General features: G+C 49.1%; 2 protein-coding genes across 6 annotated transcripts; one reads left to right on the forward strand and one right to left on the reverse strand.

The window, feature by feature from the left end:
* Nucleotides 1-13: 13 nt before the first annotated feature.
* On the forward strand, nucleotides 14-23,629 carry DEAF1 (DEAF1 transcription factor). 2 transcript variants are annotated; one of them, XM_082059413.1, is made up of 13 exons: nucleotides 14-61; nucleotides 8,700-8,797; nucleotides 10,230-10,359; nucleotides 11,088-11,234; nucleotides 12,041-12,180; nucleotides 12,829-12,894; nucleotides 13,537-13,663; nucleotides 15,419-15,547; nucleotides 16,027-16,155; nucleotides 18,024-18,274; nucleotides 21,185-21,250; nucleotides 22,607-22,696; nucleotides 22,918-23,629. In XM_082059413.1, exons 5-13 carry the CDS (start codon nucleotides 12,103-12,105, stop codon nucleotides 23,020-23,022), a joined length of 1,041 nt encoding a protein of 346 aa, XP_081915539.1. In that variant the 5' UTR covers nucleotides 14-61; nucleotides 8,700-8,797; nucleotides 10,230-10,359; nucleotides 11,088-11,234; nucleotides 12,041-12,102; the 3' UTR covers nucleotides 23,023-23,629. The 2 variants fall into 2 exon arrangements, with proteins under 2 accessions (XP_081915539.1, XP_081915538.1); XM_082059412.1 differs by lacking the exon at nucleotides 14-61 and adding an exon at nucleotides 6,934-7,869.
* Nucleotides 141-6,925, reverse strand: TMEM80 (transmembrane protein 80). 4 transcript variants are annotated; one of them, XM_082059433.1, is made up of 5 exons: nucleotides 6,852-6,925; nucleotides 4,313-4,335; nucleotides 2,972-3,065; nucleotides 2,766-2,858; nucleotides 141-1,670 (listed from the first exon to the last, which is right to left on the reverse strand). In XM_082059433.1, exons 1-5 carry the CDS (start codon nucleotides 6,868-6,870, stop codon nucleotides 1,465-1,467), a joined length of 435 nt encoding a protein of 144 aa, XP_081915559.1. In that variant the 5' UTR covers nucleotides 6,871-6,925; the 3' UTR covers nucleotides 141-1,464. The 4 variants fall into 4 exon arrangements, with proteins under 4 accessions (XP_081915559.1, XP_081915562.1, XP_081915561.1 ...); XM_082059436.1 differs by having other exon boundaries at nucleotides 2,972-3,044; nucleotides 4,266-4,335; nucleotides 6,852-6,879; XM_082059435.1 differs by lacking the exon at nucleotides 6,852-6,925 and adding an exon at nucleotides 6,624-6,650 and having other exon boundaries at nucleotides 4,313-4,391.
* Nucleotides 23,630-24,877: the final 1,248 nt, after the last annotated feature.

A 24,877-nucleotide genomic window follows, 5' to 3' on the forward strand; every position in this document is an offset into this window, starting at 1 on the left:
CACAGATGCTGTGACCTGAAGTTAACGTGTGAGACCCCATCTGCCGTTCACCTGCATTCAGGTAAAACCAAATTCCACTTTGAAGTATTTCCTTTAGAAACTGTCGGATTTGTACTTTGTGTAAGGCAGGTGTAAGTACCAGGAAAAAATGTGGGTTTATTTGTATGCATACAGAGAAGAGTTGTGCTTGGTATGTTTGTCATCAATGGGGCAGATACAGCTTGGTATGTGACAAGTATGCGGTGGGTACATTCCATTATGCCACGCAAATCTGGAAGGACAAACGGGCGGGTGTTCGATTCACGCGGATTAAGCACAGAAACTTTTGGCCCCTCCGTTTCCTGACTGCTCCTTAGTGCGCGATTCTGTCACTGTCCCCTTGTCTTCATGGGTGCAGCTGATCCCCAAATCACTGAGTCCAACTGTGTCCCTGCACCGGACACCCCAAAATTCACAGCGTGTCTGCGGGCGTTGTCCAAACGCTCCGTGAATGCTGCCAGGCGGAGCTGGAGCCCAGGATCTGAACAAGGTGCTCTGCACTTCAAACGCTTCTTAGATCGCAAACATTATTTATTTGAATAAATAAATACAAAAATAGGAAATTCTGAATATAAAAACCTGCTTGTACAAAAAGCCCACAAACTTCTCAAGCTTTACACTAATACATATTTTTGATACAGTAAAAAAATAGGAAATTGCACACAGTTCTTCATTTAAAAAACAAGGCTTGAATGCAGTAATTTTTGCAGAATCGTGGAAATCAACACATTGAACACTGAATAGAAATACACCCGACAACGTTCTGTTGGACTTTTAAATAGGGCAGAAGGGTGAGGGATTAGTGAATGTTTCTGCTCATCTTAAGGCCCCCTATAGAACCCTGGAACCCTCACGCTCCCGCCTTGGGCCTCCGCCTCCTGAAGAGCCAGCCACGCAAAACTCAGCAGGTGCTGCCCTACTAAAGGCAGGGAAATTACCACTGGGCTCTGAGAACACAAATGAAATTAAAAGCAAAACTGTGCCCTCAAACACACGAGTGTCTGTGGGAGGGCAGAAATGAGCCTGGACTGCGCTGGCCTCATTCATTTCTGTGTCACTTTGGTTGCTGTTGTGCTGTGAAGACTCACGTAACCTCAGTGGCATGTAGCCAGACAATGCAGTGGCCGCTGTTCTGTGTTGGGAATGAAAGTTCAGTCTCGATCCCTGATGAATACGAGAGCATTAAGCGCTTTTGCTGAATCGCCGCTTGCCTTTGCCCAGCGATAAGCTGAGGAGATGGTGTAACACGGCTGCTGGACAGGATGTTTTACCCACCGCTCAGGGAGACCTCTGCCCCTCAAATTGTGTGCTTTCAACGGGAGAAACCTTTACAGCATTTTTATATGCAGAAGAATTATTTTTTTTAAATAGAACCCCACTCTTTTATAGAAGAAATGTCGAAAACGTGTTGAAAACTGCTGGGGTTTAGCTGACAAAAGCAGCAATGGCTGAGACCTTTAGTACCGACTCGAACCCGTAAGCACAGAGGAGAACAGAGTTTAGAATGACGTCTGCTTTCAGCACGTACGTTTGCCACACCAAGAAATAGACGGACAAAACCACGCTCCCCAGCGAGCCTGCGAGGCTGAGCCCCAGCGGAGCCTCCTCTTCTGTCAGGTTACCCTTGGAGCCTGGGTGGAAACAAAAAGCTGACGTGAGTCTTTGATTTCTCCTGGCAATATCACAAGCCACGTTGAGAATATTCCTGTTCAAAAAAGGCTCTAGTTGTCACAGCTCAGAGCACACTGAAATACCAACCCCAATTGAGGCTCTGTCCGTAAACATAAGAACAAACACCAACAGACAGTCCACTTCTTGCTGACCAGAGTTAATCTAAATAAAAAGCACCCAGTTGATACTCAAAGTCACACCACAGATCATTGGCTCTGAAGCTGCAACCCGTTTGATCGCTCAGCTTCTCGATCAACCACCAAACTTTCCCCCGGGTCCCCCAGCGCCACACTCAATGTGACAACTGCGATGCACATCTAAGGACATCCAATCCTGATTTTACAATCTTACGCAATATGGAATCTTCTCTGTTCCCTGCTCATCTATTCCTATTTCAAGTTACTGTCATAGTGGAGAAGCTGCACTTTTTTCTTCCTTGCATCTTGTTTCCAAGCCGGTCTCAGCAGATTTTGCTGTTTGACGACGTTAGATTTGAAACTCACTGCTTTGTTCAGCCAGCGGGCTCCAGGCAAACAGACGCAGGAGCTTCAGGGCAGCAGGGGAACCCACCCCGCAGCGACTCAGCTGACTCAGCAGAGACCCACCTTCCATCAATGGCTTAGGAATTTTAATTGTAACTTGTTTTTTTTTAAAAAAAAGGATTTTATGAAGTTTTATCAAGCTCTGGAGAGGGGTCAGGAGGCACTTTACACTGTTCTGCCTCAGTGAAATGAAGATGTTGGAACTGATGTGTGTCTTCCAGAGGAGGGGAAGGGAAGGGTGTAGGTGCTGTCCCAGTTCGATTGCTTGCTGACAACCCAGCTCTTGCTTTCAGTGGTGTTAGAGATTATATTTCATATGAGAGCAAATTCTGTTTGACCCTCTGGCCAAATATATTGATCAGTCAGTTAAATTTTAATGACAGAAATGAACAATAATCTCCAACTGTCTGCTGCTCTGCTAACCTGGCAGGTTTTGACACACACTCAATTTCAGAATGATTAATGTTTAGAGAGGATATTCCACTGAAAAGGCCCAGTGATAATGTGACATACCCAAGTATAACCGGAGCGCTTCAAGAATGGCCATAATGAAAAGCAGGGCTAGATCACGAGCCAAGAAGTCATCTGGATAACTGAAAACTTGACCTGTCAAATAACACAGAGTAAATAAAGCAGGAGTATAGAGCAGGCATGCTGACAGACCACAGCTGGGCCATAAGCACACGGCCAGTGTCTGTGTTAGAACATGTGCAACTTACTTTTATAAACAATCATTGCAAGAGTCACCAAGAAGTAAAAGATGTAATAGATGCCATTTACATAAAATAGAATCTGTAAAGGAAGAGATGAGAGCTGATATCTGTTGTTAAGGATTTCTCAGAGCAATGAGGTGGGATCCATTTCATCAAATCACCATTTCCCAGTAACCTCAAAATCTGCTGCTGGGCCTTTTTCTACTAAATGCTTCAACTGTGGCCTCCTGGGTCGGGTTCAAAAAGTCACTTGGGATTGCCAATAAATCTACGTGGATCCACTGCCAAGGCATTCAGAGCTCCACAATCCTTCATACACCCTCCAAACGCCCCCCGTTCCTATATGGCAGGTAGATCCGCACTGAAGGAATCGTTTTCTCTTAGGCACGGCAGCATGTGATAATAAAATACAGGAGATGTGTAGGACGTCCTGGGGTTTACCAGCACAGGGAGAAGCTGGAATGTGGCTCCAGAATCCAGAAAGTTTGCCCGTTCATATGTGTCTTTGATAACCAAATGATACCAAATGCCTTTCTTAGCTTTAAATAATACAACGTAATTGATATAAGGAAGATCTCAGTGCAGATTTCATTATTTCCACACCTGGCTTTCCATACTCAAGATGTTCTTTATCCTCCCCTCTCTTCCCTTTTCCAGTCCTGAATCTCTCCGAGCAGGGACTTCATCACGGGAGATGTAGGGGAACTGCCCAGCCGGTCTCTGGAGGCAGCGGCACCCACACGCTGGCTCTGTTCCCCTGCCCAGAGCAGCTCATTTCATTAACACAGAACCAGGTTTGGGGGTTTTTCCAGTTGGAGGAAGGTGGAGCAAAAAATTACTAGATAGGTTCTAAGCATGGAAATCTCTGAGGCCAAGGGTGTCTCCTCTTTGGAGGCTTCTTAGATCTTGGCAGGAGTGAAGGCAGAGGGAATAAACATGAGAGAAGAGGAACTACTACTAACAGCCACTTTTACTACCTCCTGTGCGCTGCGGGTGAGGTGAGCTGAGGTGAGGTGTGCTGCGCTGCGCGGGGCCCAGCGGCCCACACATCCCATTTTTAGCCTCGCTTCCTAAGGAAATGAGAGTGATGTGACCATAAATGTAGGACCGCAGGGCGGGTTCAGGGGCTCTCTCCAAAATCTCAGCTAATGCTGCAAAAAAATCTTCCCCTGGAAGAAATGTTTTACCGGTTTTGCTTCATACGGATGGTGCTGATGATGGAAAACTCTACAGAATTAACACAAAAATAGCATTGTGCAAATTTATTAGACAGGAAGATGTGAATGCATTTCAGCCAGACCTCCTGAAGATTCCCACATGCAGGGGTGGAAGGTACAAAAAGGATACAACTGATGAAGTTCTTCCTTTCCCTGGAGAAGGAAAAAAATCAAAGAGAAGAAAATGAGTCTAAATATTCCCAAAAGTGCTGCAGAAACATTCAAACAACTGATGTTACTAGAGACGTCAAGCATGCTTGAGAAATTGGTTTTTCTCAGTTCACGGCAAGATTTACTGTTTTCTCACATTATGCAGTTCAGGTTCCAAAAATAACTTGTTCAACTACATCAATTCTAAAGTGATTTGGGGGAAACCCCTGTTGTGAAAAGTCACCAAGGAACCCATCTCTTTGAAAACATGAAGAGCAGCAGAGGCACCACCCAGAACTCGTTCATCCCGTCCCTTCGCAGGTGACATCCCTCCCTCCAACTACGCGGGAGCACGGGAATCGCACAAGGGAACCAGAATGTGCCGCTTGTTTTGAAATGGTGAGAACGCATTCCCTGGTTCCTCTAAATAACGCCCTTCCCAACCGGTTCCCTTCAAAAGCACAGTCATTCTATGCAAAACCTTAAGGTTTTCCAAACCAAACGATTCTATGATTCTCTGTTCCAATCACCCACAGAAATCATACAGAATATTTTCTCTAAGCCAACCACTGCATTTTACTGTTTTCTTTCTGCAAAATACACACACGGATAAAATTCCCTTGCAACATGATGGCACTGACCTACTAAAGTAGGTCTTAAGTAACTCATTAATATTCTCAGCCTCTTTCAGCCACATGAGGAACTGAAAAGTTACGGTCACTGTTCCACAGAGAGCAGAACTGCCTGTGAAAGGCCATTTCACCTGGCTGCTCAGAAGCATCCTTATTGTCAAATCACCTCCCCATCCTCACCCCTGGGCTTCTGGAGGGCACTGTCCTCGTCACCTCATAGTTTTATGCAGTTGGGCCCAAATTAATCCCCTCTAACTTTAGGCACCTGATTAAAGTACCCAATTTGGGAACACAGTGGAAATAGGCAGGAATTTTCAGTGATTTGTGCTGTATCTCTGAAGGGACTGGAGCTCCCAACAGACTCATCCCTTCACATTTTGATGCTTCTTGTTGCAGAATGGGAGTTAAAGCTTTAATTACGTATCTTATTCTGCAGCGACTAATGGTAAAAGATGTGTTTGTATTTATACCCCGGTATAAACTCTCATGTGAAAGTAACGCCTTGTGTCAAGGTGACGCGTCTTGCGCAACAAGGAGATGTCTCTGTTTTAGGGTGATTTTCGAATGTGAAGTAGGATGTTAATTTGAAGTACCACAATGCATGTGCAGATGTTAATATTCCAAAGAAGTGTCTGGACTGGAAACTTTTTCTGTATAACCAAACACTGATCTGTACTGGTGTAGCCTTATTAACACTGGGCAGCTACGCTGCCGTGATGCCAGTGGTATAGTTAGAGTAATACGATTTTACTGTGCAGGTAAATCCCTAATGGCAGCTCTCCAGCTTTAAACTTTTTATTTTTAAAAATGATTTTCCACAAGAGGGCACTGACGACCTTCCTGCACATGTCCCGCTGAGCGGGTTGAGAGCTGCTGTTATTTGAAACGTGCTGCCTCCCTGAGTGACAGGGGACGTGTCACACGGGTGAAACATTTAGACCCCACACCAGGCTCTGACAGGGAACCTGCAGCTCTGTAGTCCGTACTATGCCAGCTGAATATATAAATTCAGGTATAAGAGCAGGCTGCTCTTCCCAACATCCCCAGATCATCTCACCACGAGGATTAATGAACTTGCAGCTGGGGGGTTTTAATTGGAAAGCGAGCGTTCTGTACAGGAAAAAGAAAAATATGACAGAAGTCTGAGCGGTTCTCCAGGCTGCTGCTGGGTTCAGACGCCTGCGAGTGACGCTGTGCACCCCGCAGCTACAACACAGCCCCTTTGCTAAAAAACGGGCTTGGTTTTGAGCGCCACAGCTCTATCAAAAGCACAGAGCAGCTGGACGTGATGTGACCCTGCACCTCACTGCGCCAACGTGGTTTCAGGGTTCGGGCAAACGCTGATTGTTCAAGCCAAAGCTTTCAAAAGCAGCTTTGTCCACCTAGGGTTGAATTTATATTTTTTAGGGAAACCTCTGACCTCTTTGCAAGTGGAAATTAACCAGTTTGACGCCGCTAATGAGTGGGAAGGGCTTTTTTTTTTTTTTTCTCTGCGTCCCGGTGGTTCATAATTTGAAGCAAAAACTTGACTTTTCAAGGGGTGTCACTCGGGCTCAGGAAAGCTGTCTGCCTGCGAGTTACGGTGCTCAGCAGCCGCACAAACGGCTCCTCCCGCCGACACAAGGCCCGCAGATCCCCCGGGATCCTGCCGGGATCCACCTCAGCGTGCCGCGGCTGTCGCGATGCGGCTGTCGCGATGCGGCTGTCGCGATGCGGCTGTCGCGATGCGGCTGGCGGGCCGGGCCCACCTCTGTCCCTGCGTCGCGTCCCCCCGCCTGGGGCGGCGAGAGGTGTCCTCTGCCACGGCGGGGAGCAGCGCCCCGGTGACCCTCCCCAGCCGCGACACGGGGAAGGAGCTGCCGGTATCGATGGCAACGCGCCGCTCACCTCGCCTCCCGAACGCCATCTTGGCGCCCCGCCCCCGCCGGTCCTCCCGCGTCCCGGCAGCCCGTGCGCCGCGACCGTTCGTCTCCCCGCCCCCTCTCTGCCTTCGGCTGCGATCGGAGCGCTCGGCCCGGTTCGGCCGCTTTCGGGCGGATTCGGGCACTGCCCGTTCGGGCTTCTCCGTTCGGGCCGGCGAAGGGGAATTCGGACGCGATCGGAGAGGACTCGGCACCGCTCGGCTTTTCTCGCGTCCGCCTCACCCGCCTTCGGGCGCGATCGGAAAGGACTCGGGCGAGCTCGGGATTCTTCGACCCTCTGGGCCGGACCGCTCGGGGACTCGGCCCTGTTCGGGCGGGCTCGGGTTCCCCACCCGATCTGTCAGGTACCGCTTCGGGCCGCGCTTCTACGGACTCGGCCGGGCTCGGCTGCGTCCTGCCCTGGGATTGGCCAGCCGGCAGGAAACGCGGGCCCCGCTCGTCGGGAACCATCGACCGCCTTCGGCGCAGGCCGGGGAAGACTCGGGACACTTCGGGCACCATCGGAAGCGGTTCGGAAGCGCTCGATTCAGCCCGGGGAACACGTTCGGAAGCGCTCGGGCGAGCTCGGCGCCGCTCGGCAGCCGCCGAAAAGCGCCCGAGTGACCCGGAGGACCGCCCCCCCCCAAGCGGGACTCGGCGGCGTTCGAGGGGGAGCGGCGGGCGTTGGACCCGCTCGGACGGGCTCGGCCACCCCCGCACGCCGCGGATGGAGGACGCCGACTCGGCGGCGAAGCAGCTGGGCTTAGCGGAGGCGGCGGCGGTGGCGGCCGCAGTGGCGGCTGCGGCAGCACCCGAGCAGCAGCCGCCTCAAACGGCGGCCTCGGAGTCGGAGCCGGACCCCGACCCCGAGGAGGAAGAGGAGGAGGAGGAGGCGGCGGCGGCGCAGGTGACGGCGGTGACGGTGATGGCGGCAGATGCCGAGCACATGGAGATGGGAGCCGAACCCCTGCCGAGCGCCGACGAAGCCGCCGCCGCCTTCGCAGGTCAGGGCGGGCGGAGCGCGCATGCGCGGCTGCCTCTGCTCCGCCGGCTGCCCCCGAGCCCCGGCCCGCCCGGGCCCGGCCCCGCCGCGCCGCAGGAGGGGGCAGGGCCAGCTGGGCCCTCGCAGAATCACACCGCTGTTACACGACATGTCGGTTTCTTCCCTGTAAAATGAGCAAGAGCCGGCTTTGTGCGTTTACAATTCCTTTGACCCTTTGTCCCGTTAACAAAGTGCCCTGAAACATGCAGAACTGTGAAGGCGAGTCCTGATACGCAGGGAGTTTGAGAGCCCTTCATGCCTAGATGGGTATCTCCATGGGAGCTCCAGGGCTGGTGTTCCCCTCTTGCCCCCCACGAGGCACTGAAAACCCTCTGATTTCAGCCAGACAGCCAAATATCTGTATATCACAGAAAGACTGGGCTGTAAGTTCAGACAGTTTTTAACCAGACCAAGCGTACAGGGAGTGGCACCTTAGAAGTTAATACATAGCAGAGGGGGAGGCAGTCATTCTCTTTATCTTGGTGTTTGCCAGTCACCCCGCTTTTAATAAAAAGCATCACAATTTGGGGGTTTTTAGCACAGATGCAATATTCATTGTTCCTGTAGTTCATCACAGGCTCATAACTACTGTTGTGGTCTCAAGGAGGTTAAAGCATGTTCAGCCCAAAGCTTAGTAAAAATCAGAATGGTTGTGCTTGTAATAAGTGTGTCATGAAAAATAAAGCTAATTTTGAATAGGAAGGAAGAAGGAAATACAAGTCAGTAGTTAGCTGTTTATCAGGCTCCCTGGGTGCAGCAAAAAATTAATGTAATGTCTGGTTTGTGTTTCAGAAGTCACCACAGTGACAGTGGCCAACGTTGGTGCCTCCGCAGACAATGTTTTCACTACATCTGTGGCAAACGCAGCTTCAATTTCAGGACATGTGCTGGTGAGTCCGTCCTTTCATTGCAGGGCCTTAGCAAAGAGTAAATGAGGATTTGCAATCAAGCTGTAGTATCACAGTATCACAGTATGTTTGGGATTGGAAGGGACCTCAGAAGCTCATCCAGTCCAATCCCTCTGCCAGAGCAGGAACACCCAGGTGAGGTGACACAGGAACATGTCCAGGCGGGTTTTGAATGTCTCCAGGGAAGGAGACTCCACACCCTCCCTGGGCAGCCTGTTCCAGTGCTCTGTCACCCTCACTGAGAAGAAGTTTCTTCTCAAATTTAAGTGGAACCTCTTGTGTTCCAGCTTGATCCCATTACCCCTTGTCCTATCACTGTTTGCCACCGAGAAGAGCCTGGCTCCATCCTCATGGCACTCACCTTTTATATACTTATAGACATTAGTAGGGTGCCCCCTTAGCCTCCTCTTCTCCAAACTAAAGAGGCGCAGCTCCCTCAGCCTTTCTTCATAAGGGAGATGCTCCACTCCCTTAATCATCTTTGTTGCCCTGCACTGGACCCTCTCCAGCAGTTCCCTGTCCTGCTGGAACTGAGGGGCCCAGAACTGGACACAATACTCCAGATGTGGTCTCCCCAGGGCAGAGTAGAGGGGCAGGAGAACCTCTCTGACCTACTGACCACCCCCCTTCTAATACACCCCAGGATGCCATTGGCCTTCCTGGCCACAAGGGCACAGTGCTGGCTCATGGTCATCCTGCTGTCCCCAGGACCCCCAGGTCCCTTTCCCCAGCACTGCTTTCTAATATGTCATTCCCCAGCCTATACTGGAACCTGGGGTTGTTCCTGCCCAGATGCAGGACTCTACACTTTCCCTTGTTAAATTTCATCAGCTTATTCCCCACCCAACTCTCCATCCTGTCCAGGTCTCTGATGACAGCACAGCCTCTGGCGTGTCAGCCGCTCCTCCCAGCTTGGTGTCATCAGCAAACTTGCTGATAGTACACTCTCTTCTCTCGTCTAAATCGTTAATGAATATATTGAATAATATTGGCCCCAGTACTGCCCCCTGAGGCACTGCGCTAGATACTGGCCTCCAACTAGACTCCGCACCATTGACTACCACTCTCTGGCTTCTCTCCTTAAGCCAGTTTGCAATCCACCTCACTACTCTATTGTCCAGATACATTTTCATTGCAGTATACAGGTTTTAAGTCACAAAACCATCATCTCGGGGACATACATTCTTTTCTGTATCACTTTTTTTATCTTTCCACCCCCATATACTCATTCTGTAATGGAACTGGTGACCTGGAACATGTAACCTTTGAATTTGGTTGACTGAAACCTCAAAAACTGACCTAATAACTGCCAGACTGATTGGTGGTTTAGGGTACGTTTGGGAGGGTTTGGAGGAATACTGAAATACATTGGTATTTTAACCCTGTCAGTTTAAACTCTTCATTTCTTCTGCAGTCTGGGAGGACGGCCCTACAAATCGGGGACAGCTTGAACACTGAGAAAGCCACGCTCATCGTGGTTCACACGGACGGCAGCATCGTAGAAACCACCGGGCTGAAGGGGCCGTCGGCGCCTCTCACCCCAGGTATGAGGCAGCCCGGTTTGGAGTGTCATCCTCCCGGAGGGGTCGCTTTTTCTCCACTTTGTGTTTCTAGGATTAAAAATCTTTATGTGCATAATAATATGCAGTTGCCTTATGAGGATCATTTGTCTCTTCTTCACACAGTACTTGTATTTCTTGGGAATAGAGGAATACTTAGATGGCTTTTTTTTTTTTTCTCCTGTCAGAAATATATTTAATTTTCTTATTCTTTGCCCTAACCCTTGCAAATAAGCTTCTTGAAGAATCTTGCCCTGCTGCAGGGCTGTTGGATGCCTTTCTGCACCCATCCCACCCCCAAAGGCAGGTGGATCACGTTAATATGGACAATAAAAATACAAGTCTCCTAGTTCTGCACGTGGGTTCTTTTGAACTTATCCTTGAATCTAGTTTTATCTCCATTCGGGCTGCTTGCGGATATTTGAGTGTGGCAGCAGCTGATGTCGTTACTGCGGTTTTTGCTCACGGCTGCTCGGCAGTTCCCTTCGTGCCCACAGGGTGTCATGGCAAACCTTGAGTGCCCCAAACCCCTCACAGGGTCGGCTGCTTAGAGCATCTTTCCTAAGATGCCTTTTGCTTTGAGTTGTTTTCAGTAGGTTCAAGCTGAATTTTTTGTGGTGTGCCCTGTAACCGTGTAGAGGTTACCGAGAGCGTTGCGGAGCAGCCAGCATGCTTTTTGGTCACTGCCACCTTTCTTTTCTGTTTTTTCAAAGGACCGCAATCTCCTCCTACCCCTTTAACATCCGTCCAAGAGAAAACTGGAACAAAGTACAACTGGGACCCGTCTGTGTATGAGAACGAGCTCCCGGTGAGGTGTCGGAACATCAGCGGCATTCTGTATAAAAACAGACTCGGCTCAGGTAATAACAGCCTCGGGTGAGGAGGCATGACGGCTACTCGTGTGCTTTTGACCAGGCTACTTTAAGGGCCAATTGTGAAGGAAAAAAGACAGTTTCCTAGCCAGCCTAGTCCCTTTGGATATTATCATTCTCTTCCATTTTGCTCTTTCTTCAGAGGCTTTTAAACTTTTTTCTTAAATCTGTGAAGATACGGGCTGCTGTGCAGTGAGTCTCCCCAGTAATAGGTTGACTCCTCTGACGTTCTTTTTCTCAGGAGGAGAGTGGTGTTTCTGCAGAGCTCCAGAGGATCCCTGCTGGAACGGAAAATAGAGAGCTTGTCTCTTAATGGGACTCCGGAGCGGCCTTGGCCCCTCCTCGTCTCTTCTGTCCCCGCGGGAAGCTGAGGAGGCAGCAGCAGCAGTCGTGTCAGCAGGGCTGACTGCGCAGCGCTCGCCTCCTGGGCACAGTTTGCTTCGTGACCAGAAGGATTAGAAATTTAAGTGCAAATTAAGGAAGGGCTTTAAATTCAGGGTGTTTATCCAAGAAAGACTCATCTTTATTGTGGCTGAGTAATCTTTTCTAGCCTTTTGATGCACTGGCGAGGCCCAAAGTTGGCACTCGCTAAACAAGCACTGTCATTGTCTCAGGTGAGATAATAAATGGGCACAGTTGTCCTGGAGTGATGAGAAGTAGCAGAAGGGCCTGTGGGGTGATTGCTGCAGATTAACGGCTATTGTGTCCAGCAATTTCAGTATTTGCTTCTTTAGTAAAGTGACAAAACAATTCTTAACCTTTACTAACGGTTTATTTCTTCTGTTTCATTTCAGGAGGCCGCGGGAGGTGCATTAAGCAAGGGGACAACTGGTACAGCCCCACAGAGTTTGAAGCGATGGCGGGACGGGCCAGCAGCAAGGACTGGAAGAGGAGCATCCGCTACGCCGGGCGGCCCCTGCAGTGCCTTATTCACGTAAGGTTAAGTTTACTTCCTCCGTTCTGCTGGCAGGGGCAGAAACAACGTTTTGATTTGGTTAAGAATCAGTGGTGTGGGAGGAATTTTTTCTAGATGGTTTTCAAATAGCGCAATACAAATCTTGCTCGTGCTTGAGAAGGGGTTACGGTTTCTGCAGGATGAAGTGCAGCCTTGGGCTGGGTCGCACAAGTTGAGGAGTGAGCTCTGACCCATGAGACTGTAACTCAGTACCCTGATCTGCTCCATTCTTTTTGTCTGGCCAATATATTCTTCATTTGCACCATACACTGAGTGTTTTTTGAGGTCGTTTATTTCCCGCAGTGTCCAGGAGTCTCCTGGAGAACTGGGCATTGCCATTAGGTTGACAGTTGGTTTCTGTCTGGGCAGAAACTTGATAAAGTCTCAAATTCTCATGTCCTTGCCTTTTGATTTGAAAGTTGTTCTTCCTTCACTCCTGTCTGCTCACCGCATCCCCACGGTGGAGCGGAGCTGCTCTCTGTGATTGCGCAGGGTCCGTAGGAGGGAGTTGGTCAGTCTTTCTGGGAGCTGTCTGAACCTCTCGGCAGAAAAAAAAGACTAAAAAAGCACTAAATCCTTTAGTGTTTGGGTGACTCTAATGCTGAACTAGTAATCTTCTAATTTCAGGATGGGATTTTAAATCCTCACGCTGCCTCTTGTACTTGTGCTGCTTGCTGCGATGACATGACTCTGGTGAGTTGTAGGTTTTGCATCCGTTGGTTTAAAAACAATTGATCACTGGAGCTGCCTCAGCCATTGCTGGGCAGGCTGAGAGTGTCCTGGACGTGCTGAGCAGGGCTGTGCTTGCAGCTTTTTCTGTGCTTCATAAAGAAAGGAGGTGAGGAGCTGCTTGCGCCATGGCGTAGTAGCCTCAGTAAAACTGGGTGATGGTTATTGCTTTCTCGTCTTTTTTTCCTTTCTAAAGAATGTATTTACATAAACTGCCTTCTGGGGGTGTCAAAGCTATATGTGATTTTTGATTCAATTTTTTTGAGCTGTCAGAAATGACTTATAAGGCAGTAATGTAATACGCTATGTTGGATCATATTTTCATATTAAACTGCTTGGGTTTCTTGGTTGGTTTGGAGTTTGGTTTCTTGTTTGTTTCAAACCCGAGGTTAAAGTCCTGAAAGCAGAAGTCTTGAGCTTGACTTGACCAGGTGTTCTGCCTTTCTTTTCTGCTGTGAACTGGGTGATTTGCTTGTTTCTTACACCTGAAACTAATGAATTGCTTCCTGCCTTCCCCTCACTCTTGTTCTGGGAAGATGAGAGTAAACTCAGAGACTCCAAAGAGCTGCCTCAGCTACTGCCTTTGCTGTTTTCTTTTCTCCCTAGAGTGGCCCTGTACGACTCTTCGTGCCATATAAAAGGCGGAAAAAAGAAAATGAAATGCCTGCGACTCCAGTGAAGAAGGACTGCCCCAAAAACATCACTCTGCTTCCTGCCACAGCCGCCACCACATGTAGGTTCCTTTCTCCTGGGGAAAGTCGCTGCTCTTTTTTGATGAAGAACTGCCCCAGTAGATAAGTTATATCCATCAGTGGCCCCTCAGAACTAACCAGCTGAGAAAACTGGCTGGTTTTTGCCACTTCTTTTTCATTGGACGCTTTTATCAACTCGGTGTCTTTAGGTAATTGCATTTCCTATTTTGTAGAAACTAACACAGTGTTGCCACATCTGGGCTGCAAGTCAGGTAGGAAAAAAATGCAACTCTAGACCTCAGGAGGTTCCTTTTTAAGCATCTTAAGACCGTTTTGCAGTGAGCAGTAGGTTTCCTGTTTTGAGCTCTGGGTTATTTTCCCCTTTTGGCTGCTCGCTCAACTGGGCAGCGGGGGGGCCGGGGGGTCCTGCCCTTGAGCACGAGTGGGGTCACGGGGGTTTGTCACAAATGTCAATTGAGACATTTCCTCCTGTTGAAATGAGGTTGAGGGCGATGCTGGCCCTTCTCTGCTCTGCCCGAAATCCCCATGCCATCCCCTGCACTTAACTTTTGTCCTTTAGAAGCTGGCGGGGGCTGTGGAATAAGCTTTGTGCTATTTATCGAAATACAAATATACAAAGTAGGTTCTGTGCAGCTGCAATGAAATCCAGAGCCTGCAAGTTGTTTATGGAAGAGGCAGAATGTGACACTTTCATCTGCAAATTCCTCTCTAACATTCAGGACACGCTTTGTTACGTACTGGTTTTGATTGTCAAACCATCTGTGTGAGAACAGAAATTAATTTGCAAGCTCATCCAGCTCACAGGTTCGCAGTCACATCCCTGTGTCCCTCCTGCTCCCCTCACGCTGGCCTCATCTGGATGGTAACATTGCAAAGTGATCTGGGGAAGAAGCAACAGAAATCCAAAAAAGAACGGCCAGAAGTGAGATGAGATGAGATGAGATGAGATGAGATTAGATGCGACAGCAGGGAAAGAAATACCCAAGGATTCTGTGGAGTTGTTTGGGTTCCCCCCGAGAGCTGCACCTGTGTGTGTTGGTTAGCGTGAGGGGGGGAGGCTGCCCGCGTGCTCGCTGGCGTTGGCCGAGGCCTCTGCGTGTCCCGCTGGCAGCTGCATGTTTCACCAGGCAAAAATCTGTTTCCTCAATGGATTGAAATTGTATTATGGTTTGCGAAAAGATCCTTCTGGCTGAGCGGTGTGGTGCAGAATCTGCCTGTTACCAAATAGTGGTGCCAGTTTAATTAATCCTGTTTAAAAAGGATTTTCAACATTTTGGAGCCACTCAGGTATATTTATCCAAAAGGATTTTGTGATTTGTTCCTTGCATTGACCAGGCCTGTTAAATCACTGTGTAGACAGCTAAAACTGTCCAGCTCACCAAACTCTCACAGAATTAGTTGTAACCCACAGGTTTTAATGTTGATTTAAGTAGCAAGAACCACTCTTGCTAAAGTTGTAATAAATTAGGATCAGCCAGAAACTGATGGGTTTTGTGGCCCTGCTGGATCTTTCCAGTAGGTGTTAAGTTTTGGATCATAATGAAAAAGTTGCTGTGAGTGAACGGCCTGGCCTCCCACCCCCAGAGGCTGAGCAGAGCAGCGCCTGCAGAAGCCAAACGGGGCTTCCAGTTGTACTGGTCACAGGTGTGACCCAAACTGGGGTAGCGCTGATCTGTGAGTTCCCCGAGGGGGTGACTCAACAGGGAAATGAAGAGCTGAACAGCCGAGGCCTCTGCACTGAGTGTTAATTACCAAAGTCCTTCTAATATTTCCAGTCACGGTGAGTCCCTCTGGGCAGATCACTACCTCCGGCGCCCTGACCTTCGACCGCACGTCCACAGTGGAAGCCACAGCGATTATCTCGGAAAGTCCATCCCAGGGAGACGTTTTCACTGGAGCTGCTGGTAAGAGTTCAGGTGTTTGTCTGCCAGATATCCCTGAGAAGGAGAAAAAAGGGTTTGGGTGCCCCTTGCTAGGGGAAGCAGCATTCTGAATGCTGCACAAAGGATTTATTTCTCAAGAGTCAACAGAGGGACTCTGCGTAACCCACTGTCCTTCCCTTGAAATGGTTTCAGCAGCGTGAAATCTCAGCAGTTGCACAAAGGAAGTTACAAGTTTTGTGCAGATGTTCCAGCTGCTGATATACACCTCTGCTGAGTTCTAGGGGTTTTGTCCTAAAATACTACCAAAAACCAAAAAAAATAGCTGAGTGTTGAAACTGAGTGAAAAATGCTGAATAAATGCTGAAAAATGTCAGAATAAATCAACCAAGATCTAAATGCCTGACATACATTTCAGTTCGTTCTGTTAGCCGTGTACATGGGTTGTAGGAAATGCGTGCCAGCTGTTGCAGGCTGGTTGTGATGCCGTTGTTGTTGTGCAGTTCAGGACGCCAACGTGCAGCAGCCGTGCCGGGTCAGTCACCCCGAGCCCCACTACCCCGGTTACCAGGACAACTGCCAGATCTCCCCGTTTCCTGAGGCTGCGCTGCCAACGGCTCACCCCAAAATCGGTACGTTCTATCTCCACGGTGTGAGGGACAGCAGGGCTTCCATTTACTCTCATCTTTCTCAGCAAAGGTAAAGACTGAGGCAGAAAAAAAACCTGGCTGTTTGACTTATGAGTTTTGTGGTTATTAAGATTTGGCCAAGCAGATTTTCCACTCTGTGGAGAGTTTCCCACTCTGGTTTTGAGAACTTGGATTTGTTAGTTTCTACCAGAGGAGCTGTTGTGATCCTGCAGCCTAAATCAGCCTGCAGTCCCCCTGCCTGTCCGCAGGCTTTCGCTTCAAGGCTTTTCGCACCGCTTGGGCACTGTGGTGAAATATTCATTTAGCATTTGATCCAAGGAGACCTTTAAATTTATCTCACAGAAGCTTTTCTAAACATTCCCCATCTCTTCATGAATCCCCGGATACCTTAATGACCTTCCATTTGTTGAGCTGACAGACACATTAAGTGAACTACGGTGCTGTTTGAGCGTTGCCTGGACCGATAGAAACTGGGAGTGTTGAAGAAGCTGGAGTTGCAAACTGGGAGTGTTGGTTTTCATGTGTTTCTATCGAGCCTGTGACTCTGTGAAGTGACTCTGGTACTGAGCTCGCTGACACAACGAGCAGGTTTCCATCCCTGTTTCCATTCTCAGACATCAGGAAAAGATCCTGTGAACATCTTCTATTCCTTTGTGCAGTCTGAAGGCTTTTTGAAAGCCTGTGCTCTCCCCTCTGTGTGACCCGTTATTTACCGATTCAGAGCAGCACCGTTCAATTCCTGCCCTGTCCAGAATGAAACCTGGCTGGTGGTTTTAGCTCTTTGTCAGATCTCGATGTTGCTAATTAAACATTCATTTTTTTTTTTTTCCACCGGTGAATACTGATATACCAATGTCAAAATGAGGAATCGGAAGTAGTTCCTCTCAGATAAGTTATCAAATGCTGTGCTGGGGTAAATACTGTGCTGGAAACATCGCGGTGGGAAAGGCTCTTCTGCAAACAGCTCCTGATAAGAGACCATTTATCTCTTCCTCATATCTGAGTGCAAATAGTTCTACCCCAGTCATGTGCAAATGGATTGAAATTACTATTTTAATTAAGGGCCACTGAGGGTAAAATGTCCGGTTACCTGCGGGGAGAACTTGCAATGCTGTCTGTCAGCAAAGGGACCTGCAACGCTGCGGGTTTGGGACTCACCCTGTCTCCACATCTGCGCTGGGTTCCTCCAGCGTCTGCTGCTTGCCTGCAAAACTGCCACGTGTGACTCAAAAAGGGGTCAGTGGTTGATCCGCTTCAATGAGCTGCTGTCTGGGAAGACGCTCAGTGCTCAGTGCGGTGCTGGAAGAAGCCTCGTGTGTGAAGTGGGCGCTTCGCTGAGGAGCGGGTTTGCTCCAGCCTTGGGCCGGGGGTGTGGTTAAGATCAGAATTTGGGAAGTGCAGGGGAGCGTGGGGTGGATCGCTGCCTATTTTTTGTAGCGTTGCAACCTGAGAATTGATGTCTGTGTAGTGACATTAGAATATTGCAGAAAACTTGATGTTATGGGTCACTGAATAACTTACTTAAATCTCACTTAGGGATGGTTAAAGGAAACATTAGGTGGACGTTGTGATGATAATGGCAGAGGAGTCCCTGGGAATGCTGCTCTCCCTGCTTAGTTGTGCTTCTCCCCACGCTGGGAGGTGTGCATTCCTTCCCAGATAAACCATAAGATTCCAAGTACATGTTCGCAGGAGGTAGGTTTGTTTAGTGAAAACGTAGCCGGATTGGAAACTTTTGCAGACTGTATTTTTTAAAAAAGGCAACCAAGTAATACAACAACAAAACTCCCCACTTCATGGAAATGAATGCCCTCATTCTCTCTATTTTCCTTTTCTTCCTTCCCGTTCAGTGCTGACCTCGCTCCCTGCCCTGGCGGTGCCCCCCAGCACCCCCACCAAAGCCATCTCGCCCTCGGTGGTGAACGGGCTGGAGGTGACGGAGCAGCGCAGCTGGCTCTACCTGGAGGAGATGGTCAACTCCTTGCTCAGCACCGCCCAGCAGCTGAAGACGCTCATCGAGCAGGCCAAGCAGGCCAGCTCCTCCTTCCGCGAGGCGGCCGTCACACAAGCCAAAATCCAAGCTGATGTGGAGAGGAAAGAGGTAATTACGCCAGAGGAGGGGAGGTGACTCAGCCACAGGCATCGCTTTGGCTGAGGGATGAACAGTGGTACCTCGCTGGTTCTCGCTGGTTCTCACTGGCTTAGAAATGGTTTCTTGATGTCTTGAGGGCAGTATTACCAAGAGAAATCTGAGTTATTTGTATCATGGGGAAAGGAGCAGAGTGCTCTGGGATTGCAGGAGCAGCGGGCGGCAGGCCGGGGATCCGAACGCTGGGTGTCCCGAGTCCTGAGCTCTCCCGTCAGCCATCCCTCGATTTCGGGGACGTGGCCGCTGAGTCCTGGGCTGGGGAGGCCGCTGGGCGTCCTGCCGTGCGGCGGCTGCTCTCGGCACGTGGTGTGAGTGGGGCTGGTGGGGGCTTTCGGTGGCCCCAAGAGACAGAGGGACATAAAGAACAGCAAGATGTTTGATCAACACGCTTGCTTGTGGTATTGTTTTAACAGCCAAATAGCAATTCTGAAGCTCGTGGCTGCGTGCTGGCTGCTGGAAACGTCCGGACGAGATTGCACGTAGCTATTTCTGAATGCCAGTGAATTCCGTATTTGACAAAACCTCCAGGTTTCTGGAGGGCTGGTGCTGGAAATAATTACAATAAATGTCAAATAATGGGCTGTCTGCTCTCGTGTTGGCCAAAGGCACTGTCCAGGTGTGATGGATGTTCCCCTGATTGGTAACGCAGGTCTCTTTCCCACCCTGAGTGCGTGTGGTGAAACCGCTGCTTCTGACAGTGAAGTGACTTGGGAGGGAGGACGAGGTTCGTCCCCCATTGGCTGCCGTTGGTTTTTGCTGGACCGGTTTAATACAAAGGAAACAGGGGCTTTATGTCTGTTTTGTGAATTTCTGTGCAGCAGGATGTTCCCAGGTATTTAGACCTGAAGGATTGTGACATTGTATCAGAGCTACAGAGCAAAGGCACAACAGATTAACTCGTAATGGAGCTGTAGACTCAGCTCTTCCCAGAAGGTGACTTAGGACAGAGCAGGATTAAAGCAATCTGCTGGGAACGGGCTGCTGCAGCTTCCCATGGGCAAACACCAAAGAGAAGTTACATTCATGTTACTTAGGAGTCTTGGGGAGCAACATGCTGAAGGAAAACCAAACCATAAACCCCCCAGCTCAGTGTTTATATTGACATCTAAAATGCGTTATGCTTATTACAAAAATAAAAATATAAAAATATTTGTAAGCTTTTTCTGACATGCAGCATTTTGCCTGGGATAAAATACAACTGCTCTGTCAGGACTTCAGGAGAAAGTTCTCCACCCTCATTATCAGTTACCTTGTGACGCAGTGTATCCGGCCTTCGGTACATCCCAGTGTTGGTTTTGTTGCAGTTTTTGATTTAGGGAAAGACATTTAGGAAGAGAGTGAGTGGGGCAGCAAAGGCTCCGGCTCTCCTGCAAGAGATATTTGATAGTTTGCAGGACTGGCCCAAAGGAGTGGATTAATGTAATTTTGTTGAGTGTGCATTAAGCCATGGTTTATATCAGATAAACTTTTGGAGGGGGAGAATACATGAACTGCCCAAATTCTGTGCCAGGAGACGTTGCTGGAAGACAACGAAGATATTCAGGCAACGTGTTCAGCAGTTTTTCTGTATAAATTAAGAAGGATCAGTGTTGAAATCTGAGCAGTGTTTTAATGGAAATAGCTCTGTTCTTGTAATGCAGCGATGCCTTTGGAGCCCGGCCCATTGGAAACAAGGTGGAAGATTAAATCAGCTAACAGCTGGGCCAACCGAATTCCTTTTTAGAAAGATTAAACAAATTCAGAGCTAGAGAGTATGAAATTAACCTAAAAAGGGCCGGGTGTTTAAGAAATGTAGCTCTAGTCAGCAAATAATGGCTCGTGTCCCTCAAAGCAGCAGGGAGAACAGTTGGGAATTGGAGGTTATTGGTTTTCTGGAGCCGGTTTTGTGAGCGATCTGGCCGTGTCTGGCCTGATCCCTCTGTCCTCACGTCCCGCCGGCCCCGGCTGCGGCACCGGGCGCCCAGGCCCAGCTCCCGCGGCCGCTTCCCACTCACGTTAACGCATCGTTTTCTTCCCGAGATGCAGCAGGTTTGATTCTTAGGCCAGAGGCCGCACCTCGAGCTGGCCGGTGCATTCCCTGCCTTATGGCTTGGACACGATTTTGGTTTTCCAAATGGTACTTCTGGCGTTTCCCTTGCGTGGCGCGTGCTTTGCCCGCGTGGTGCCGGGAGCGCTGGGGATGCCGGGCAGGGGTCCTGTTCTGCTGATCAGCCTGGTCTTGCCTGTTTGTCAAATAACGGCAGAACTCAATCACAGCAAGAGGTTTCCTGGCCGCCTCCTCTGTCTCCCTATTCATTTGAATTTGTGTCATGGTAATATGAAGGTTTTGAAGGTTGTGATTTCACAGGAGAATAAATACTGCGATGTCAGGTCATAGAGACACTTGTAAATTAAGCCTTTAATCTCCTTATATGTTGGGTCATAGTCACTCCTGGATAAACCTGCTTTGCCTGAAGGTGGGGACTTGGGGCTTTTCTTAGTTTTTAACTGGTCCAAATACATTTACATCAGGGTTAGTGTGTAATCAAACTGGGATCAGTTCTGAAGTCCTTTGGTTTAGTAGTCTTGTCCCCCAGCAGCACCTGCTTGGACCTGAACTGGTTCAGAGTAAACGTGCGACACACCCAAAGTGGCCTTTGAAAGTCCCCCAGAGGACATTCAGAACCTCTTCGAGAACCCTTTTGTGCTTTTATTAAAAAGAGGAATAATGGGGATGGTTGATGCTGTTTCTAAGGTCTTGAGTGTGTTAATTTTGTCTGTTTGTCTGTTGTTGGTTTAGTTTTGTATTTTGTGTGGGCTGGTGTTTCGTTTTTTTGGACTGTGGCTCTGAAATGATAAGTCTGGTGTTTTTTTTCCTTGCAGCAATATCAGAACCAGTTATTTCAACAAACAGAAGATGTGGATGGGAAAACAGAAATCATCATCAAGGTAAGCTGGGGATGCCCCGTATTTCACCAAGAGTCTTTTGTTCTTTGTTTTACTCCATTTAAAGATGTGGAGTTTTTTATTGATGCTGCAGAAGTCAGTGTTGTGCATCCGGCCTTGCCTTCCGCAGCTCTTAACACGCTGTTTGAGCAGAGTGCGGCCCCTTCCCCAGGTCCTCCCGATCCTTTTTCATCGTCTGCCCATGTTAATCCATCCGCATCCCCTGGGGGCTGCAGCCGTCACCAGCTCTCACAGGATGAAACGTCTTCCTTTTTGTCCTGGTTTTTAAAACTGCAGGATCCCCTCTGGCTTTGGGAACGGGAGTAAGAGCTGAGTTAGTTCAGGACGCAGGATTTAAGGCCTGCAGCTGTCTGTGGTATTCAACAGTCTTCCTGGGAGCTCCAGTTACAACTGCACGCACTGTGTGTTTTCAACATTTTCCAAGACTGTTCGGGTTATGAAAAGCCTCAATCAGGTGTCCCCTTGGGACAGGCTTTGCAAGGAACTTTTAGGCCCCTTTTTGGTGGCTCTACATCAGGAATACAAATATAGTTCAGTCACACCAAGCATTAATTGTAGGGACACTGGTGAGACGTGAGCAGAGGGTGTTAATCAGGGCGCTCTTAGATTGGTTGTGCTCAAAGAGAGAAGGAGCTGGTGGAACTGAAGACGCCGGTGACACTTTCACAGCCGAGAAACGCGTCCTGTCAGGGCCTCGCGCGGCTGCTCCGACGTGCTAATCATTTGTCAGTAATTTAATGAGCTGGAAACAGAGTGCTCTGTGAAGTGCTGATTTTTGTGATAGTTCAATTATATTTCCACCTAAATATACAGGTTATGTTAATTGATGTCACTGATACAAGATTAAAGCGATAGACACAAAAACATCCTTTAAAAGCAAGGTGTGATTTTCTATCCATGTATCCTCTCTCGCCTTACTCCAAGGTTCAAGTCCTTGCTCCTGTTGTACCCTTCTTAGTTGTACTCCTGTCCTCTCTTTCCCTGTTGGACACGGCGTGGTGCTGACTGCAGAGGGACCCGCCTGCTCAGCCTGTAGGAGCTGATCCCTCTTTCCTCTCAAAAAGCAACCAAATGTGCCTTTAAAACTTTAAATTGGAGATAAACTCCGAGCTTGGGTCTCACTGGCCTGTGCGCAGCCTGCACGGTGCAGTTTGAACACACCAGCCCTGCAGTAACCTGGTGTCTCTGGGGTGCTGTGGGCAGGTTTTCATGACCACTCAGTGTCTCAGCCATGGTTTTTAGGGTTTTGTTGCCCACCAGAGAGGGAAACTAAGGTATATTTCGTTTTCTGTGGTGTTGTTATCTCTGATGTGGTCGCTTTGCTGTCCATTTTCACAGCAGTCTTGTGTCAACTGCGGCCGTGAGGCAACGAATGAGTGCACAGGATGCCATAAAGTCAACTACTGCTCCACGTTCTGCCAGCGCAAGGTATGAGCTTGTTTGTGGGTTGCAGATTCAGTTGTGGGGAGAGGGCTGGGGCTGTGTGACCTGTGAAGAGCCAGACAGCTCTGCCTGCTGGGCCTCAGCACAGCCAGAGGAACGGGCAGCAGAACTTGCTGTGTGGTGCAGGCAGCCGGAGCACGTTTGCTTGTGCAGCTTTCCAAGGGCGCTTTCCCCTCACGGCCTTCGCGTCCGCTCTTCCCTCGCAGGACTGGAAGGACCACCAGCACATCTGCGGCCAGTCGGCCGCGGTGACGGTGCAAGCCGACGAGGTGCACGTTGCGGACAGCGTCATGGAGAAAGTCACCGTCTGAGCACAGCTACCTCTTCAGCCGTTCACCAACAGCGCGGGGCGGCCGGCTGGATCGGCAACCCGGCGTGAACGGTCTGTCCGTTACAAACCACACTCTTCGCACTAGCAAACTCATTTTTGAAAGAGTTTTTTTTGATACTGTGACAGCATTTGCCTACTCCCGATCCTCTTCCAAAACTCTGAATAGCACAGAGATTGTGAAAACCTCATCTGGAAGAAACGAGCCCCTCCTAAGTGCGGCCTGGCAGCTGGGAGCCACCCTCGGCTTCGCCGTTTCCAGACTGGAACCTCCACCATGTGGATTACAGCGCCCTCATCATCTCTCTTGAGATGGATCTAAAGCAGGTGATGCAAAGAGATTTGCCAGTATTTCCTTTTTCCCGTGCCTCCCTACCTCTTGTTTGAAAAAAGAAATTAACCTTCCTTTGGTTTATTTAATTGCCTTGGTGAAGTCAATGCAAGTTCTTAGTTTGCCATCAGAAGAACTTCTTGTTTTTTTTTCCCTGTGTTCCCTCTGTGTTGGGCAAATCTGGAAGACACTGGGGCTTCTGCACTTGAATAGAAGTGAAAAATAACATCATGTTAAATAAAATGCGGTGAAAGCACGAGCGTGCCCAGCGGTGCTCTTTGATTCCCACAGCAGCGCTTTAACGTGCTAATGAATGCAGGAAGCGGCTGCCAGGAGTGGGTGCAGCTACAGCGCAGCTGCACTTACACGCGCACGGTGTTCCAGGCGTGGTTACACGCACGTGTCGCTATAGCTGCGGTTACACGCGCGTGTCGCTATAGCTGCGGTTACACGCGCGGTGTTTCAGGCGTGGTTACACGCGCGCGGTGTTCCAGGCGTGGTTACACGCGCGTGTCGCTATAGCTGTGGTCACACGCACGCGTCTTTCCAGGCGTGGTTACACGCGCGTGTTGCTATAGCTGCGGTTACACGCGCGTGTCGCTATAGCTGCGGTTACATATGAGTGTTGTTCCAGTTGTGGTTACACACACTTGTTGATCAAACCCAAAGTAAGAGAACATTAGCAGAGCTGTCCTGTCATTGCCATTTAGTAGCTACTAATTAAAGAGGTGGTAAGCATTAGGAAGTTACTTGCTTCATTCACTGCAAGAAAATTATTTAATTATTAATGTTCTTCTTTAATAATTTAGGCTAATCGACGTCTTTACTGGTGTCTGAAGATTAGTGCCTCAGTAGGTCAATGTCTCCACTGGGGTTTTTCGCCTTGGCTGTGACAGCAGTGAGGGGTGACTTGTCCTGTCTGGTTATTGACTCCAGTTTCACGTTGGTGGGTGAGGAGGATTATCGTTCAGGTTACACTCCAAGAGGAGTCACGTCTGAATCACAGTGACCCAACCCAAAATCATAAATGCTGTCAAAAGGAGAAAATGCTATTCAGAATTGCAGGAAAGTAATAATAGAGAAAAACACGATGAGTATACTGAAGTCTTATACTGGGGGTTTCTGACAAGTCCGTTCCCTTCTCTGTGAATCTGAAAGGTCTCGTTACATGATGCTCCTTGAGTTAGGAGGAGGTGGAAGCTGGTTCATCATCTCTTGTGGCCGCGTGCTGAGATCTCTTGAGAAGTGCCCGTTGTTGGGGCTGCAGCAGCAGCTGCTGAGGAGCAGCAGTTGGGACCTTTCCAGAACAGTCTCCAGAACAGTCTCCAGCACCAGTCGGTGGCGGGTGATGGGTGTTGCTCTCTGACTCTTCAGTGGAAAAGTAAAAGCTGCATGAGGAGCTGAGCTGAGCTGAGCTGAGCTGAGCCACCAGGGGCTCGAGCTTTGCCAGGTCTCTGCCTCTGGGGTGACTGGGCAGCAAGTTACACACAGAGTCCTCCCCTGTCAT

The sequence above is a fragment of the Streptopelia decaocto genome (genome assembly GCF_964273445.1).
Source record: "Streptopelia decaocto genome assembly, chromosome: 7".
NCBI lineage: Eukaryota > Metazoa > Chordata > Aves > Columbiformes > Columbidae > Streptopelia > Streptopelia decaocto.